The 15,343-nt window shown below is 51.7% G+C and overlaps 2 protein-coding genes across 8 annotated transcripts in view; one reads left to right on the top strand and one right to left on the bottom strand.

Annotated features, from left to right (window-relative positions):
* DHRS12 (dehydrogenase/reductase 12) overlaps nucleotides 1–6,305 on the top strand; it is a 38,703-nt gene extending 32,398 nt beyond the window's left edge. Inside the window, exons 7-10 of one of the 4 annotated variants that reach the window (XM_020899614.2) lie at nucleotides 345–449; nucleotides 2,039–2,129; nucleotides 4,669–4,806; nucleotides 5,652–6,305. In XM_020899614.2, the coding sequence (XP_020755273.2) occupies nucleotides 345–449; nucleotides 2,039–2,129; nucleotides 4,669–4,806; nucleotides 5,652–5,761 (444 nt within the window). In that variant the 3' untranslated portion in view covers nucleotides 5,762–6,305. The other 3 variants (XM_070471285.1, XM_070471284.1, XM_070471286.1) reach the window with 3 other exon arrangements.
* A 1,570-nt stretch (nucleotides 6,306–7,875) lies between these two features.
* Nucleotides 7,876–15,343, bottom strand: part of WDFY2 (WD repeat and FYVE domain containing 2) — a 256,083-nt gene continuing 248,615 nt past the window's right edge. For all 4 annotated transcript variants that reach the window (XM_020899618.2, XM_020899617.2, XM_020899620.2 and 1 more), the window contains one exon: nucleotides 7,876–14,896. In XM_020899618.2, coding sequence (XP_020755277.1) covers nucleotides 14,867–14,896 — 30 coding nt within the window. In that variant the 3' untranslated portion in view covers nucleotides 7,876–14,866. The remainder of the gene's footprint in view (nucleotides 14,897–15,343) is intronic.

Raw genomic sequence — 15,343 nt, 5'->3', positions numbered from 1 at the left:
CAGGGGTCCTCAGAAGAGGGCCCGAGTCAGAGGAGACGTGAGGAGGGAAGCAGAGGGTGGTATGGCCACAAACCGAGGCCTGTGAGTGGCCTCCGGAAGCCGGAGGAGCCAAGGAATGAATTCCCCCCTCAAACTGCCAGAAGGTTTCTGCTGGCACTTCGATTTTAGCCCCACAAGACACATTTCAGACCTCTGGCTTCCAGAGCTGGGGGGAATTCACCTGCACTTTTGTAAGCCTCTTAGTTTGTGGTCATTTGTCGCAAGAGCAATAAGAAACAGATACACGGAGAAGAGGGATGGGCAGGTATTACGAACTTTTCTTCACAAATCTCTGTTTACTGCAGATAACAGTGTCCTCTGGAGGAATGCTGGTTCAAAAACTGAACATAGATGACCTGCAGTCAGAAAGGACAGCATTTGACGGCACCATGGTTTATGCGCAGAACAAAGTAAGTGAGGGGCTGTTCTCAACACGGTCACCTGGGCTCTTTGTCATGGAAGGCTTACTCTGGGATACACATTAGCTTGGATCTGTTTCCCAGAGCACCTGAATGTCCCTCACAGGAGAGAAAATCATCTTCTCCATCAGAAGCCCAGCTCAGCTCTGCTTGGACCGGGCTGGGGGTGCAGGGCTTCAGCTCACCCTGAGGAGGAGCCACAAAAGCTGCCACCTCTCTTCCTGAATTTCTCAGACCCACAAAGAGGGTGGTGAGAGCAGGTGATTCCCCACAGCAGGACTCAGCAGAAGTTCCTTGTCCTGCATGGCTCAGAGGGGAAAGGGACCCAGGGGGTCCCCTCTCTCTTCCTGGGCAGCCCCTGCTCACTGGCTGGACGGATGCCACCAGAACCGCGCTGAGTTTCCGGCTCCCTTTGTGGGGTGTGCACTGAGTCGCTTCCGTCGTGTCTGACTCTTTGCGACCCCATGGACTGTAGCCCACCAGGCTCCTCTGTCCATGGGATTCTCCAGGCAAGAATACTGGGGTGGGTTGTCATGCCCTCTTCCAGGGGATCTTCCCGGCCCAGGAATCGAACCTGTGTCTCTCATGTCTCCTGCACTGGCAGGCGGGTTCTCTACCACTAGCACCACCTGGGAAGCGCCAGTGAGGGGTATGCACATCCAGTTCTGAAGATGTGAAAGCGCAGAGGTCTGGTCTCATGCCCACTTGGAACAGAAAGTTCTGTGTCTCAGCTTCTCACAGCTGTTCTAGGAGCCGACTGTATACCGGCCACATTCACGGCTCCTGCCCTTCAGTTCACCTGCTTGGGGCTCCCTGGTGGTTTGTGAAGCTGCCCTCGCCCACAGCTTTCCCTCTTGTAGGAGGGGAGTCCTGTCCCACTACCCCCCTCCCCCACTCCTGCACTTTCGCTCACCAACCCCCAGACCAGCTCCTGGTGGGTGACTTGTCATGACTCAGCATCCCACCAGTTAGAGGCACCAGACTTCTTTACGGATTTTCCAGGGAACCTGGGAACAAACCACTCGCTCCATAAATGGGGCCCAGGTGGAGCTCTTTGTAAAATGTAATCGAACTGCCCTGGGCAGTGGCCTCCACACAGCTGAGGCTTACGTGGGGGTACTTGAAAATTTTTAAAGAAATTTTCAACAGATGCATTCTCTAAGCATCCCGGGACGGTTCCCACACTCCAAGGTTCCTTCACGTGTCCACGGACACCCACTCAGTGCCTGCCTGTGCGGGGGGCCGGGGGTGCTCTGTGCTCCCACCGCGCTCACGTCCAGCAGCAAATACGGTAACAACGAGCAACTAGGAGAGAGGGCGCTGTGGGTGTACTTTTTGGGGGAGGGAGGGGGTATCCCCCAGGCTGCGGGCAGCCTCATTCCTGCTGCTGGTCTGTCTGCTTCTCAGATGGCGGGGCCAGGACAGAGCCCTGGGTCACAGCCAGAGCTCGCTGGGTGAAGAGCCGATGATTCTAGAGGAAGGTGCGATCTGACCTTGCGGAGGGCGGGAGACAGGGGCTCTGCACACCCGCGGCCCCCCCTGCTTCCCCCTCCCGTCTGTTCACCCTCACCCCGTTCCAGAGGCAGCAGGTGGTTCTGACAGAGCAGTGGGCCCGAGCACACCCGGCCATCCATTTCTCGTGCATGCATCCCGGCTGGGTCGACACCCCAGGTAGGTCTTTAAGTTCCCTGCTGCCCATGTTTCATCTAAAAATATCTGGGCGGCCACAGGACGGGATCTCCCCAGGAATGACCTAGAACCGGTATCAGGAGGATGAGGGATGGCTTTGATTCCACGGGAGCCGGGCAGGCTGGGACTGGAGAGGGAGAAGCCTGGTCCTCAGAGGCAGGCAGAGCTGGCGTGGTCAGTGCCCCAAGTGCGTGTGGCCCAGGGAGTGGGTGGCGCCCGGGTAGGGGTGCGGCTGGGGACCCCTCCCTCGGGACTGAGGGCGCTTGGTCCACACCCAGTGTTACGGGAGATGCTGGGGATGTGGGGATAGGCCAGGCCACCTCCGCACTGCTTGGGTTTCTAGAAATAGTGACTGCACAAGGGGACGTAACAGTCACTTAAGGGGACAGGTGGAATTCTCTGGAAGCGTGGGAAAAGGGGGAAGGAGAACAGAACTCTCTGCGGGGTCAGCCCCTCTCACCTCTGAGACCTCGGGCACATCACTTGGGCTCTGTAGCTCTTTCCTCCTCCCCCAACAAGGGAACTGAAACCGGCAGCCGTGGCAGCACACCTGGGACACTTGAGGGCCCAGCGCTGCTCCCAGTGCTGTCTCTATACCATCGGCTGTGCCCTCACCGCCCTCCTGGGGTGGGCACCACCGTCACGTCCATTTACATCTGGGGAAACTGAGGCACACAGAGGGGCCGGGACGTCCTGGCTGGGCCCAGCCATAGTCTAGTGAGAGGCAGGCTCTCATATGCTTGCTGTCACCTTCCAAGAGCTGGTTTAGCAGAGGCCTTAATATCTGCATCTACATCCTTGGAATTCATCCTAAGAGATGCGGAAAATGAGGTTGCTCGTCCCAGCACTGGTGCTTGGAGAGTGAGCTGATAAATTAGGGAACACCTGCACGGGAAATCTGTTCAGCCCTGAACACTGCTGCGGATAAATGTCTATGGGAAGCAAACGGCGCTATCTCATTAAACGCAGGTATCGGGGCCCTCAGACCTTACAGCCTTCTGGTCTTATTTTCACTACGCCCACATCCCCATGAAGGGGGTGTGTCGTGCTCCGTTGCATCCCACGGAGACCAGGCAGGAAGAGGTGTACCAGGCCAGCCTGCCAGGTTGGGGGGTGGTGGTGGTGGGGGTGGATCTGAGGACATCTGGCAGCCTCCTGTTGTAAATGCAAAGGTGGAGGTGTTCTCCACTGAGCACCCCAGGAGTCACTCAGGCCAGGGCTATCGAGAGAGGGCGGCTTCTTATTTCATGTCACTTCCTGGTGGGAGATGTGCCCAGCCCTGCCTGACCAGGTAGCTCCATCAGCCAGTGGAGAACCACCAGCCTCTCCTCCCCACAGGACATCACCCTGACAGTCCTCACATCAACCTGTGCACTGGCCAAGTCTGCGCTCTGAGCTCACCACCTGAGTTCAGCATCTGGGTCAGGGTGCGGTCAGCTGTCTGTGGTCCACAGGTCACAGGGCGAAGACTGGGCTTCTCAGAGGCCGCTGACTGGGCCTCAGTGTCCAGAGGGAGGGCTGGGGAAGGGCCTGAGCCCACAGACACTTGTCCTTCCCGAGTGGTATGATGTGTGTGTGCACGCTAAGTTGCTTCACTCGTGTCCAACTCCTTTCGGCCCCATGGACTGTAGCCCGCCAGGATCCTCTGTCCATGAGATTCTCCAGGCAAGAATGCTGGAGTGGGTAGTCATTCCTTCCTCCAGGGGGTCTTCCCGACCCAGGGATTGAACCCACGTCTCTTATGTCTCCTGCATTGGCAGATGGGTTCTTTACCACTAGTGCCAGCTGGGAAGCCCAACGGAGGACTCAAGTTCTTCTGTTTACTCATCAGAAGTATTCCCTAATTTTCCCATGATAAGCAAGTACTGTTTCTGTAAAGGGAAAAAGAAAAAAACGTTTATTTTTTAGTTTTGTTTTAGATGATCCTTTCTCTGAAATCCTCTGATCTCATTACATCTCTCAAATGTTGTTTTCTCTGCTTTCTTTGGCTTCATGAGAGAACAGTTGTGTTTCCCACAGTGCTAACTGTAAAGACTGTGTGTTCCCCGAGGTCTGTGGGCAAATGGGGGTGTGTGTGTGGTGGGGGTTACAGCCGGCAGCCAGTGCTGGGGAGGACGAGGGAGAGGGAGGAAAGAGTCCCTTCCCTTGTTCCAACATGCCTCGGTGAAAAAGCAAATACTCGCAGCCCGAAGTACACAGCCTGGATCCTGGGAGAGGTCAGAAGCCTTGAGAGAGAGAGAGATGGGTCCCCCAGGAGGGGTGGGGGGTGGGGTCTGATCCCCTTTTGGCCTCAGGTGTGACTCTCATTTCTTGGGATGGGAATCAGGGAGGTCCAGGGGATTTTGCTCCTGGCGGACAGGCCTGTCTGGGCAACAGCCTGCAGGAACGCTGTTTTGAAGTGGAAAGAGGGCAGTTGGTGATCTCATCCCATCTCCGCGTGGTTATTTTGGTATTAAAGCGGCCAGCTCAGTTGAAGCTGAGGGCGCTGTCCTCACCGCCCTGTCTGTGTGCCCCCCTGCAGGCGTGCGGCTGTCGATGCCCGGCTTCCACGCCAGGCTGGGGGCCAGGCTGCGCTCCGAGGCCCAGGGCGCTGACACCGTGCTGTGGCTGGCCCTCGCCCCCGCTGCCACCGCCCAGCCCAGCGGCTGCTTCTTCCAAGGTGACTTTCTCTCTAAACCACAGCCCGAGGATCTCTGGAGGTGGACCCTCCTCTCTCCGTGAAGTCGGGTGGGGAGGGGCTGTCCCCCTTCCCGGTGATGTGCTGATCTGCCGTGGGGAGATGGTTATTTGGGGAAGGGCCTCACCTCTGGCTCCGCACTCCCGGCTTTTTGCATCCACCTTCCCGAACGTGGTGGGTCCCATGAGGGTGCAGTCAGTCTTGGGGTTGTGACCCCCGACCTCAGTGTCTTGGGCATGGCTGGGCCCGCGGGGCACCTCGGAGATTGGAAGCTCCTTTGCGGGAGCCCAGGGCCTGGGAGTGAATCTCTGCTTTTCTGTTGCTGGGGGGCGGCTATCTGTTCAGCGTTTGCTCCCTACCCGGGGCGGGATCCCAACAGGCAGGCCAGAGAGAGGGGGCAGGCTGAGGAAAGAGGGTGGAGGCTCTCGCCCACCTCGGAGGTGGCCACGCTTGTGTGAGCCGGGACGGAGCTCTGGGGACCCTGTGGCGGCCAGGAGGGTGGCCGCACCTGCTCCTCTCACTATCACCTGCCAGACCAAATACTCCACACTCTCGGGCCCCGACCCCCAGCAGCCGGCACCCAGGCCTGGGGACCCGCCCCGCAGCCAGCCCCCTGGAGTCCTGCCGACACTGTCGGCGCCCAGCCTGCCGCCTGGCCTCCCGCCTCAGCCTCCCTTCTGCAGCACCTCATTGTCCGTGCGGACCCTGAGCGCAGGGCCGGCCGACCCCATTCCCGTGAGGGCCCCTCCGGCAGGTGGCGGTGAAACGACTGACCCGAAGCCCGGCCCTGCCACTCACGACTCTGTTTTTCTCCCTCACGTCTATAGACCGGAAACCGGCGCCCACACACTTGCCTCTTGCGAGGACCTCGTCCTCACCGGCCGAAGAGGAGAAACTCGTTGAGATCTTGGAAGAGCTGGCTCGGAGATTTAAATAGCCCAGGCTAGACCCAACATGGGGCCGGAATCACCTCAGAAAATGCGGCAAGGTGCGGACCAGTGGCCAGCGAGGAGACACCACTGCTCCTTCCCCGCCTAGACCGGCCCATCTTCCACGGCTGTTTCCTCTCCATCAGGAGTCACAGAAATTAGCCCCGTTCTTCATGTTCAAAGCCTAGTACTGAAAGCTGGACTCACCACCGCCTCATGGGACTGCAGCTGGGTTAACTTACCCTCTGGGGGCCTCAGTTTCCCTGTCAGCGGAGATTTGAGTGCTCCCTACCTCACGGGGTGGTTGTAACGATTCAGTGAGTTACCACTTGTAACGTTCTTAGCAGAAAGCCCAGTGCGTCATTAAGGCTTGATATGTATTAGATACTAACATCAGCATTTAACTGACAAGTGTGCTAAAATTCATGGAAGAAGAAAGAAAAAAAAAAACAAAACCCCTAAAGATTACCCCCTGTAGCAATGAGAAGCCCAGGAATGGAAACTTTTATTTTAAAATACATACGATTGCGGCTGAGAGCAAGTGAACCTTCATCTTCCGCAGTAGCTTCTTCTGTGTAAATGTCTCCTTGATTTGTGAGTGTGGTTTTTTTTAAAGATTCTGTGTCACTGTCAGTATGAGGGGAGCAGGGCCGAGAGGGGCAAGGAGGGGGTGCTACGCTGCCCTGGCCTGGCCCTGAGGCGTCAGGGGCAAGGCGGAACCAAGGGTCAGTGCTTATTTACAAGCAGTCACTGGAGGCCTGGTTTACAGGTGCTAAGATTAGAAGCGGCTTCAATTATGCACTTGGCAACCTGGTGTTGCCGTTTGGTAAAACTTTTATTTATTTTTTTGGGTAAAACTTTTAAATTATTTGCATTTTATGTCTTAGTGAAACCAGGGAGAGCTCTAACACAGTTGGTGGACAGATTTAGGAAAGCTCTGCATACACTCTGGAAGTTCAAGGGGAAATGAATGTAACTCGGCACCAACGGGGGAGGAGGACCCGGGGAGGGGCGGGCACAGCTCAGCCAGTCCCACCTTACCGGGCCTCAGAGATGCCTGAGGTGCTCAGATCGGGCCCTTAGCCAGGGAGCTCCAAGAAGGGCTTTTTGGTGGGTCGGCCTGAAGGGCGGTGAGCACCGGCTTCACCAGCCTGCATCTCTCCCTTCCTGAAAGACAGCAGGGGGCGCTGGAGTGTTGGGTGTGGGTGGGGCTGTGCTTTGACAGGCAGGCTGGAGGAGGGGGCAATTCAGCTGCCCCACCCACTGGCCCTTCCCAGGAGGCGCTAGTGGTAAAGAACCCATCTGCCAAGGCAGGAGATATAAGAGAGGAGGGTTCCGTCCCTGGGTAGGGAAGATTCCCCTGGAGGAGGGCATGGCAATCCTCTCCAGTACTCTTGCCTGGAGAATCCCATGGACAGAGAAGCCTGGTGGGCTACAGTCCATGGGGTCGCAGAGAGTTGGACACCACTGAAGCAACCTAGCTTCATTGATTGCTTCATTGATTGCTTCCCACTTTTAATCCATAAATAGGCCTCATGCTTTTTTTTTTTTTTTTTCTTGGTCAGTGGGGGCAGGCTGTGACACATGGCCTGTGGGATCTGTTCCCAGACCAGGGATCGAACCTGCACCCCCTGCATTGGAAGCTCAGTGTCTTAACCATTGGGCCACCAGGGAAGTCCTGGGTCTCATGAGTTTTTATAGAGGCTTTTCCTGGCTATATTTTTCCTGAGTCCTCTCTCACTTTATTTGCAAAGCTTATCAATCACACTTAAAGTAGCCTTATGTGAGCTTCCCTGATTATTCAGATGGTAAAGAATCTGCCTGCAATGCAGGAGACCAAGGTTCAATCCCTGGGTTGGGACAATACCCTGGAGAAGGAAATGGCAACCCACTCCAGTATTCTTGCCTGGAGAATCCCATTGACAGAGGAGCCTGGTGGGCTACAGTCCAAGGATTCACAAAGAACTGGACACAACTGAGTGACTTTCACTTTTTTTTTCACTATGTGAAAGATAAAACAAAAAGGACCACTCAGCCAGCCCTGGTGAACACTGACGCAGGGCTGCAGGGGTGCACGTGGTTACAGGGCACAGCTCGACAACAATAATAACATGACCACAGGAAGGTTTCCACAGAGATTTATTTTAAACTGTGGCGGTAGCTTGCATTGGGTCTTGACACAGGTCATGGCTACACACACATTTCGGTCAGAGGGAAGCACAGAGGGAAAGTGAGCAGAGTTCAGGAACATTCACAACATTCAGCAGACATTTAACATTGTGGGAAATCCTGGCTCATTCCCACCTAGTCACATTCAGGAAGTCAATGTCAAGACTGCTTGGTCTGGTTGGTGGGATCTGGTGGTAGAGGGTGTGGCGATGCCAACGGGGTTCAGCTAGAACCACGTTTGAGAAACCTCTTCCAGCTTTGGGCTTATGACATTCTCAGCCTGACCCCTTGGAGAATCTCATTTCATAAAGAAAGAAAAGAAAGACATTTTGTAAAGCAACATGCCGTGACAGCCAGGTTCCGACTGGGCTGCAGGCTGATGGGCATGCAGGATGGAAGCGTCCTTGTCCCTGGTTATGGAGTCAGTGGGAGGCAGGCACGAATGTGGGGCTAGCACCTTCCCGGTTGTCCAGTTAGTAACAGTTTTTGTACTTTTCATATATTTTCTTCTGCAAAATGACAGTACATTGAAAAAAAAAAAGGCAGATGGCGTAAAACACAAATATGTAAGTGTACATCGGTTACCAGCGACACAAGTATTTTGGTCCATACTTCATATGCTACTAACATAAGGCAGCCATCCATTTAAATGAAGGGAAGAGTGCTTTTAAGAGAACAACTTCTTTCAAACCATTTCCCATTTTTGTGTTACAGTTTACTCTCTCATGCTTCCCAGAGAACCAAGACGGGGGGTGGGGGTAGGGGAGGAGAAAGGATCCTAAATATCAAGGTCGCATTCCAAATCTAACCTTTAAGCCAACCTGCAATTATTCCCTTTCTCTCACAAGAAAGTCAGATACACTTGGATCCACAGAAGTGAACATTCTGAGGTATTTGTTTTTAATGAGATGGTACCATGATTGACCTCTGCCTTCTCCAACTTTTTTCAAACCTCCTGGGCTCTAGTTGGGAAAATACAGGCAGCCGTTTACTTGATGTGACACCAGACAAAGGCAGTGGGACACACTCCCATTTACCTGAGTTAAGTCAGCCATGAGCAGGCAGGTCACTGGTAATGGTCAGATTAGTCCAATGAGTAACAACAGTCATAGAATCATAGCATCACAGATTGGAAGGGATCTTAAGCATGATCATCAAATTCAACTTTTACTCAAGGCTTTTAATCTCCTTTCCACATCTTTTCCACTATAAACAGACAAGGGTCTATGGACTTGCTGTTCAAAAATTCCCTGGCATAAGACATACAATGGAGGAATCCCCTTCTAGTGCAGGACAGATCTAATTTTACACCCTGCTTTCTTGTGTTAGGCCCAGACAGGCTTCTCCGTGGAAGGGATAAATTTGAAAGGCAAAATTACAAACTAAAAGTTGGTATGTATCTAGTTCTTGATGGTGAAGTTGAGTTCAAGTTTAAAAACAAATGTGGATGTTCCTGAATTAAGTTACAGACATACAATACTCAGGCACTGGAGGAAAAAGGCCAGTGGGTGCAGTACAAGTACCAGGAAGGACCGAGGCCCACCATGGGATGGGGGGGGGCCCCGGGCTCTGTACAGCTGGGTCTACTGAGCCCTTTTACAGTCACTGAATTGAGAAAAATGTTCCCTTCCCTTGGCGAGTGCCCCTGCCATGAGCATTTATCACATTTACCACTGTACTGAGATGACCCACTGCTGCAGGAGCGATGGAAGGCCAGAGGGAAATGAGGACAGCAGTGGTCTGCTTGCTCATGGAGAGATCATGTGCGTGCACGGCCTCTGCTGTCCAGAATGGCCTCCTCCACAGGTCAAGGGCTGTCCTTTTTCAAAGGAGAGCAGCCGAACCTGCCCCCCCACCACCCCCGCCCCAGGAAATAATGGGATTAGTATGCTGTAAGCTCATCTAGGGACTTCCCAGGTGGCACAGTAATAAAGAATCTGCAGACAATGGAGGAGATGTAAGAGATTTGGGGTCGATCCCTGGGTGAGGAAGAAGCCCTGCAGAGGGAGTAGCAACTCACTCTGATACTCTTGCCTGGAGAATCCCACGGACAGAGGAGGTTGGCGGGCTACAATCCACGGGGTCGCAAAGAGTGGGACATGACTTAGTGACTGAGCTCACAACAAGCTCGCCCAGACCAAAACCAGACAAGCAGTGGTCTCCAGCCCCACCTCATGGCCTCCAGTAGGTGGCTGTGCCCCAAAATAAAGTTCAAAAAGTAGTTAACCAGGGGTCCTTTTTAAGATAATTCCAGGTGTTTCCAAAGAAAAAGAAACTTTGATACTGGCCTCAGCTGCAGGAAGACTGGACTTGTCTGGCAAGCCTCTGGGTAAAGGTGCTTGGTGAACTGTGGGCTGCCTCCCTCCCCCTGCAGCCATGAGCATCTTGTCTGATAGAGATGAGAGGACTGCAGGCTCTAGGACTGCAGCTGCGCACGCACTACTCTGGAGCTCCAAACCTTGGGTGGGACCCCAGTGCCAGGCTGGTGCAGGTCTTGGGCTTTTGCTGGCACTGCTTCCACAGCCTGGAAACTCAGCCTTCCTCAGCTCATTCCAACTCTTCATTTAACTCTCAGCTCTGGAGTCCTTTCCTCTGGGTTTCCCCCTTCCCTGTGGGTGCAAGAGTACCTGTGTAGCTCCTGGGATGGGACCCCACACCCTCTGTCACCAGAGTCACCGTATGGCACAGAAATGAGCCACAGCAAGGACATGAAATCAGTCAATCCTAAAGGAAATCAGTCCTGAATATTCATTGGAAGGACTGATGTTGAAGCTGAAGCTCTAATACTTTGGCCACCTGACGCCAAGTGCCAACTCATTGGAAAAGACCCTAATGTTGGGAAAGATTGAGGCAGGAGGAGAAGGGGGCGACAGAGGATGAGATGATTGGATGGCATCACCGACTCGAAGAACATGAGTTTGAGCAAACTCCAGGAGTTGGTGATGGACAGGGAAGCCTGGCATGCTGCAGTCCATGGGGTCACAAAGAGTCGGACATGACTGAGTGACTGAACACCAACTTGTCTATGTGGCCTCTGCCCAAACCACAGAATGGACCTCTTGACCCCAGGCCTGGTTCAAAGCCTGGTATGTGGTGGACACTCAGCAAAGGGCTGGACTATGAAAGTTAAGAGCCTCAACAGTCATCTAGATCCCTCGATGCTCAGGATGGACTTAATCTCTGTGTTTTCCCATCACGTTGATAGACAGCCACCCTCACATCCAGAAAAATGCAACTTAACTTTGTTCTAGAGGAGAAAGAAAATGCCAAAAAGCATTGGCAAAATGTTTTCTTTCATTTTAAAACAGAAATCTTAGTGGACAAGGTCACTTACAATTATACTACTATGAAAGGGCAAAACCAAAGGGATCTTGTTTAATGGATATTTATGTCTGGTAACTTTGATACACAGTTCAGACTAAATCCCTTGCTTACAAGGTAAAATTCAGGTTTTAAAATTTGAGTAATGTCAAGCAAAAATAAATTAGGCTTTTGAAAAAATGAGTATCAAAAATAGGAAAAGGCGATATTTCACAGGAAGGGCAATGAGGAGGCTCGCCCGGGGCCCACCTGCACACAGAGGGTAAGGTGCAGATTCAGTGCCCCTTGATTTCCACTTACACTGCATGGCTGGAAAGGTCGGTGGGGGCGGGTGCAGGAAGCTGGTTAGGCTGATGGAGGCCTGCAGCGCCCACCTCGTTGCACGAACCCACCCACTCAGAGCCAGGGGAGGTATGAGATTTGCCTGCGATGAGAGGACCAGACCCAGTTCTGATGGCTCCCTGCCTTGAGCCTCAAACTCATTCCTCCCACGCACGCCATTATGGGTTCACATTCAAAAACAACTGTTCTTCCAAAGTTCTTATAGATTCCCCTTGCCGATACCTCAACTATATCTCACTGCTTGGTGTGACTGTGCTTGGAACATTCTAGAGGTCTGAAGAGTCCCTTCCAGTTCTGTGATTTTATGATTCTTTGCATAACATTCAAACAATCCAGTGAGAAACACACCATGGTTGACCGATCTCATAAAAAAAAAGACACATGACTCCAAGTACTTCATCTAAAACCACTTGTGCTGCTGTGGAGACAACCCAGGCAGCTAAAGGGTCCAGGAACATCATTTCTCTGGAGAAACGGAGCGTGGGATTGGTTCTGTCCTACCAAATAAAAGGCACAGGCATGGTATGTGTGAGTGTGCCACTTCCCAGCATTGATCGTGTTAGGCTTGACTTGCCAGAGCTTCTGTATGTTGAAGCAATAGAGCAAAAAGAAAAATTATATATATATAAAGTGCAATTCCAGTGGGGTAAAACAAGAGCGATGAGAGTTAACCCAGACAGGAGACAAGCCAAGTGCTGGCGCCAGCTTTTGCTCCTAATGAATGAAGCCTCTATTCCATAAAATGCTTGGAAGGCACCCCAACACCAACACATATCGATGAGTTACACAAATGGTGGTGGGAATGTAATACTCAGGAATTCACAGTATTATAAACACACACAGTTGGCATGCTAAGTGCTTCTCACCAAACTAAAGCACCTACACAGATGAGGAGAAATAAAAGAGCAGCGCAATGGGTACCTTGACATGTCTGTGGTCACTGGTCGCGACTGTCACAACCAGGAGGTGTGTCCCGGGGGTTCCACCTCTGAGTGGCTCTGTGAGCTAGGGGTACAGCCATGCTGGGAGGAGGCGGGGGGCCTGAAGTGAGGGGTCACAGACCAGAGCGATCACGGGCTCACATGTGACCCAACGGGGACAATCAGCATCCCCAGTGTGATCTGAGCTCATCTAGACCCAACTCAGAACCACATCAGGTCTGCTGGGCACCTGACCCACCGCCTCCCCGACACTGTGTTTGCCTCTCTGTATTCAGGCCATGCTCCAAAGGAAGGGAGAAGAGAGCCATTCATTTCTACTACTCACGTCTACCATGTCATTCTTTATTACGGACAACTCTGTAAGTGGCTCCAGGTTCTAGTAGTAAACTACAAAACAGATATTTGAATATTTTAAATTTAATTCCCTTTTTAAAGCTCTCTCACAACCATGCAGAAGAGACTCAGGTTAGTTATAATGGCTTCGCTGATGGCCAGCAAAGGTAGGGTGAAAGGGGCAGTTGAGTGGCAAGTGGTAACTGCTTCTGCACGTTGGTGTGTCTGTGTCCACAGCCTCAGAGTACGGTCACATGGGCTGATCTGCCCTGATGTCCCAGGTCATGGCTGTCATGTACCATGGCTGCACGGGGCATGCCTACTGTCCTGTGTCCCAAAGCTGCAGCAGCAGAACTGTCCCGAGGAGGTCTGTCACCAGGAAGCACAGCTGGTCAGTGTTGGGGTGGCGGGGGGCAGAGGGTGGGTTATCCAAGTCTGGCTGGGAGTCCTTCTCCCAGTTAGAAAAGTAATCAATGATCGTGAGGGGAGAAACGACGGCCACCCTCAATTGTCAAGTCAGCAGAGAACAAGACCCTGCAGAGGTAGGGCTCACATAGGGAAGGGCAAGTCATTGGCCTGTGATCTGCAAGGCTTTGTGACACCGTGTGAACCCCAAGGACTCAGGGGTCCCCTGATGCTCCTGACAGGTGAGGGATGAATGAGGTGGTCCCGGTAAAGTGCTGAGAAGGAGGCAGGCACAGAACACATGCCCGCTGCTCATTTAAATCCTCCTTTTACAGGTTGAAAGTAAGTATCCCAAATGGGTCTCTACACACAAGAATATCTCAACTTATCAAGATGATTGGATTCCCTTAAAATCAGGCTTCCTCAGGTTCATTTCCTAAAGCCTCCCCTCCCCATCTTTTCTGTACATTCCCAACTGGAACACACAGCATGAGCTGTAGGACTGAGTACCTTTTATGTCTCAGATCACGCGGTTGGAGTATTAAAGCGTGCAAAGTGTTCTGATAAAATACACGAAGATAAAAATCTTTAAATATCTGGTTTTGAAAGGGGAAGCAAATACAGACAGTGAGGAATAAAGCAGCATACAACCTCACAGCAATGAGCATGTTCAAGTTCAGAGGTGACATCACACAGAACCACAGATCTTAAAGACACTATTCTTGAAGGACACAGGGTTTTGTTGTTTCCTTTTGCTTGTTTTTAATATCAAGAGCGAAGGAGAACTTTGTCAATAAAACTAAAACCCAAAAGGCTCAGAAAGCTCCCACTGAATTAGAAAGGATCCAGGCACTGAGAGTTGAAGGTCTGAGTTTGATAATCTACTTCCGTGGCTGGGAGTGGCTTTCTCACAGCAATTTTTTTTTTTTTCTTTTTTTAATGTAGGAAAGAGAAAAACTGAGGCAGAAACATAAGGTCATTTCCACTCTTGTAAGATCTAGACATTACAAATGGATCATCCTTCGGACAATTTAAGAAATCAGCTGGGAAAACCACAAGGATGGTTTTCCAGATCTCTCAATGGAGGGGGACTCCTATGAAAGCAGACACACTGCAAATAAATTGTGAATATGTTCACTCCGGGGAACAGTGGAAGAAGCTGAGTAGGGAGAAGATGCAGACCACAGGGTACGTGCCCAAAGAAGAGGAACACGGAAACTACTTCACAACGACCCCAAATACCCTGAACAGTTATACACTCCTCATTTCTCCGACACACAAAGAAACAGCTAAAACCAAGTGTTGACAAATATAAAACTTAAAACACCCCACGCTGAGTTTTCGGTATACTCAAAACAAGGGAGCAGAGCCAGAATGTATAAACCATTTGTTAAAAAAATATCCTCTTTTTATATTGTATGAACAAGTTGAAAGAGTTCCCTCACAAGAGCTCAGACCGCTCACCACCACGTGTGCAGGCGACACGAGCTTTTCGGCTTCTCTCCCGCCACTCGCACATCTGCTCTACCGCTGCAGTCATGATTTGGGTTAGAACAACCGTTTCTTGAGTAAATTCTGTCTTTCTGGCGCCTGGAAGGGGCATCAAGACACGACTGGGGTCATATCCCACAACTGTAAAAAGAAAAAGATCTCTGATGAACACCTGGAGGAGGAAACGGCAACCCACTTCACTGTTCTTGCCTGGAAAAGCCCACGCACAGAGGAGCCTGGTGGGCTATGGTCCATGGGGTAGTTGCAAAGAGTGGGACACTCCTGAGCAACTGAGCACTGATGAACTACCATTCAGCTGGGTTGAGGAGCCATATCATGTGTATAAGGAGTCACTGTAATTGAATTCAAGTGCATTTTTTAACTTAATAAGGAACTGAGTACTATATGAGCATCACGGATAAATCTATACAGTAGTAAACTTGTCCATCAAAAAGTTCAACATAACCCTCAAAAAAAGGACAAAGGCAGCTGGAAGTTTTAATCCAGCTGATGGAGAATAAAGGCAGATGAGATTCATTCAAGGAAGAAGGGAAGTAACACTATAAGGTAACACATGGGTAGCCAGAT

This window comes from Odocoileus virginianus, chromosome 8 (genome assembly GCF_023699985.2).
Source record: "Odocoileus virginianus isolate 20LAN1187 ecotype Illinois chromosome 8, Ovbor_1.2, whole genome shotgun sequence".
In the NCBI taxonomy this organism is placed as follows: Eukaryota; Metazoa; Chordata; class Mammalia; order Artiodactyla; family Cervidae; genus Odocoileus; species Odocoileus virginianus.
This window is presented reverse-complemented; position numbering and strand designations above follow the sequence as displayed.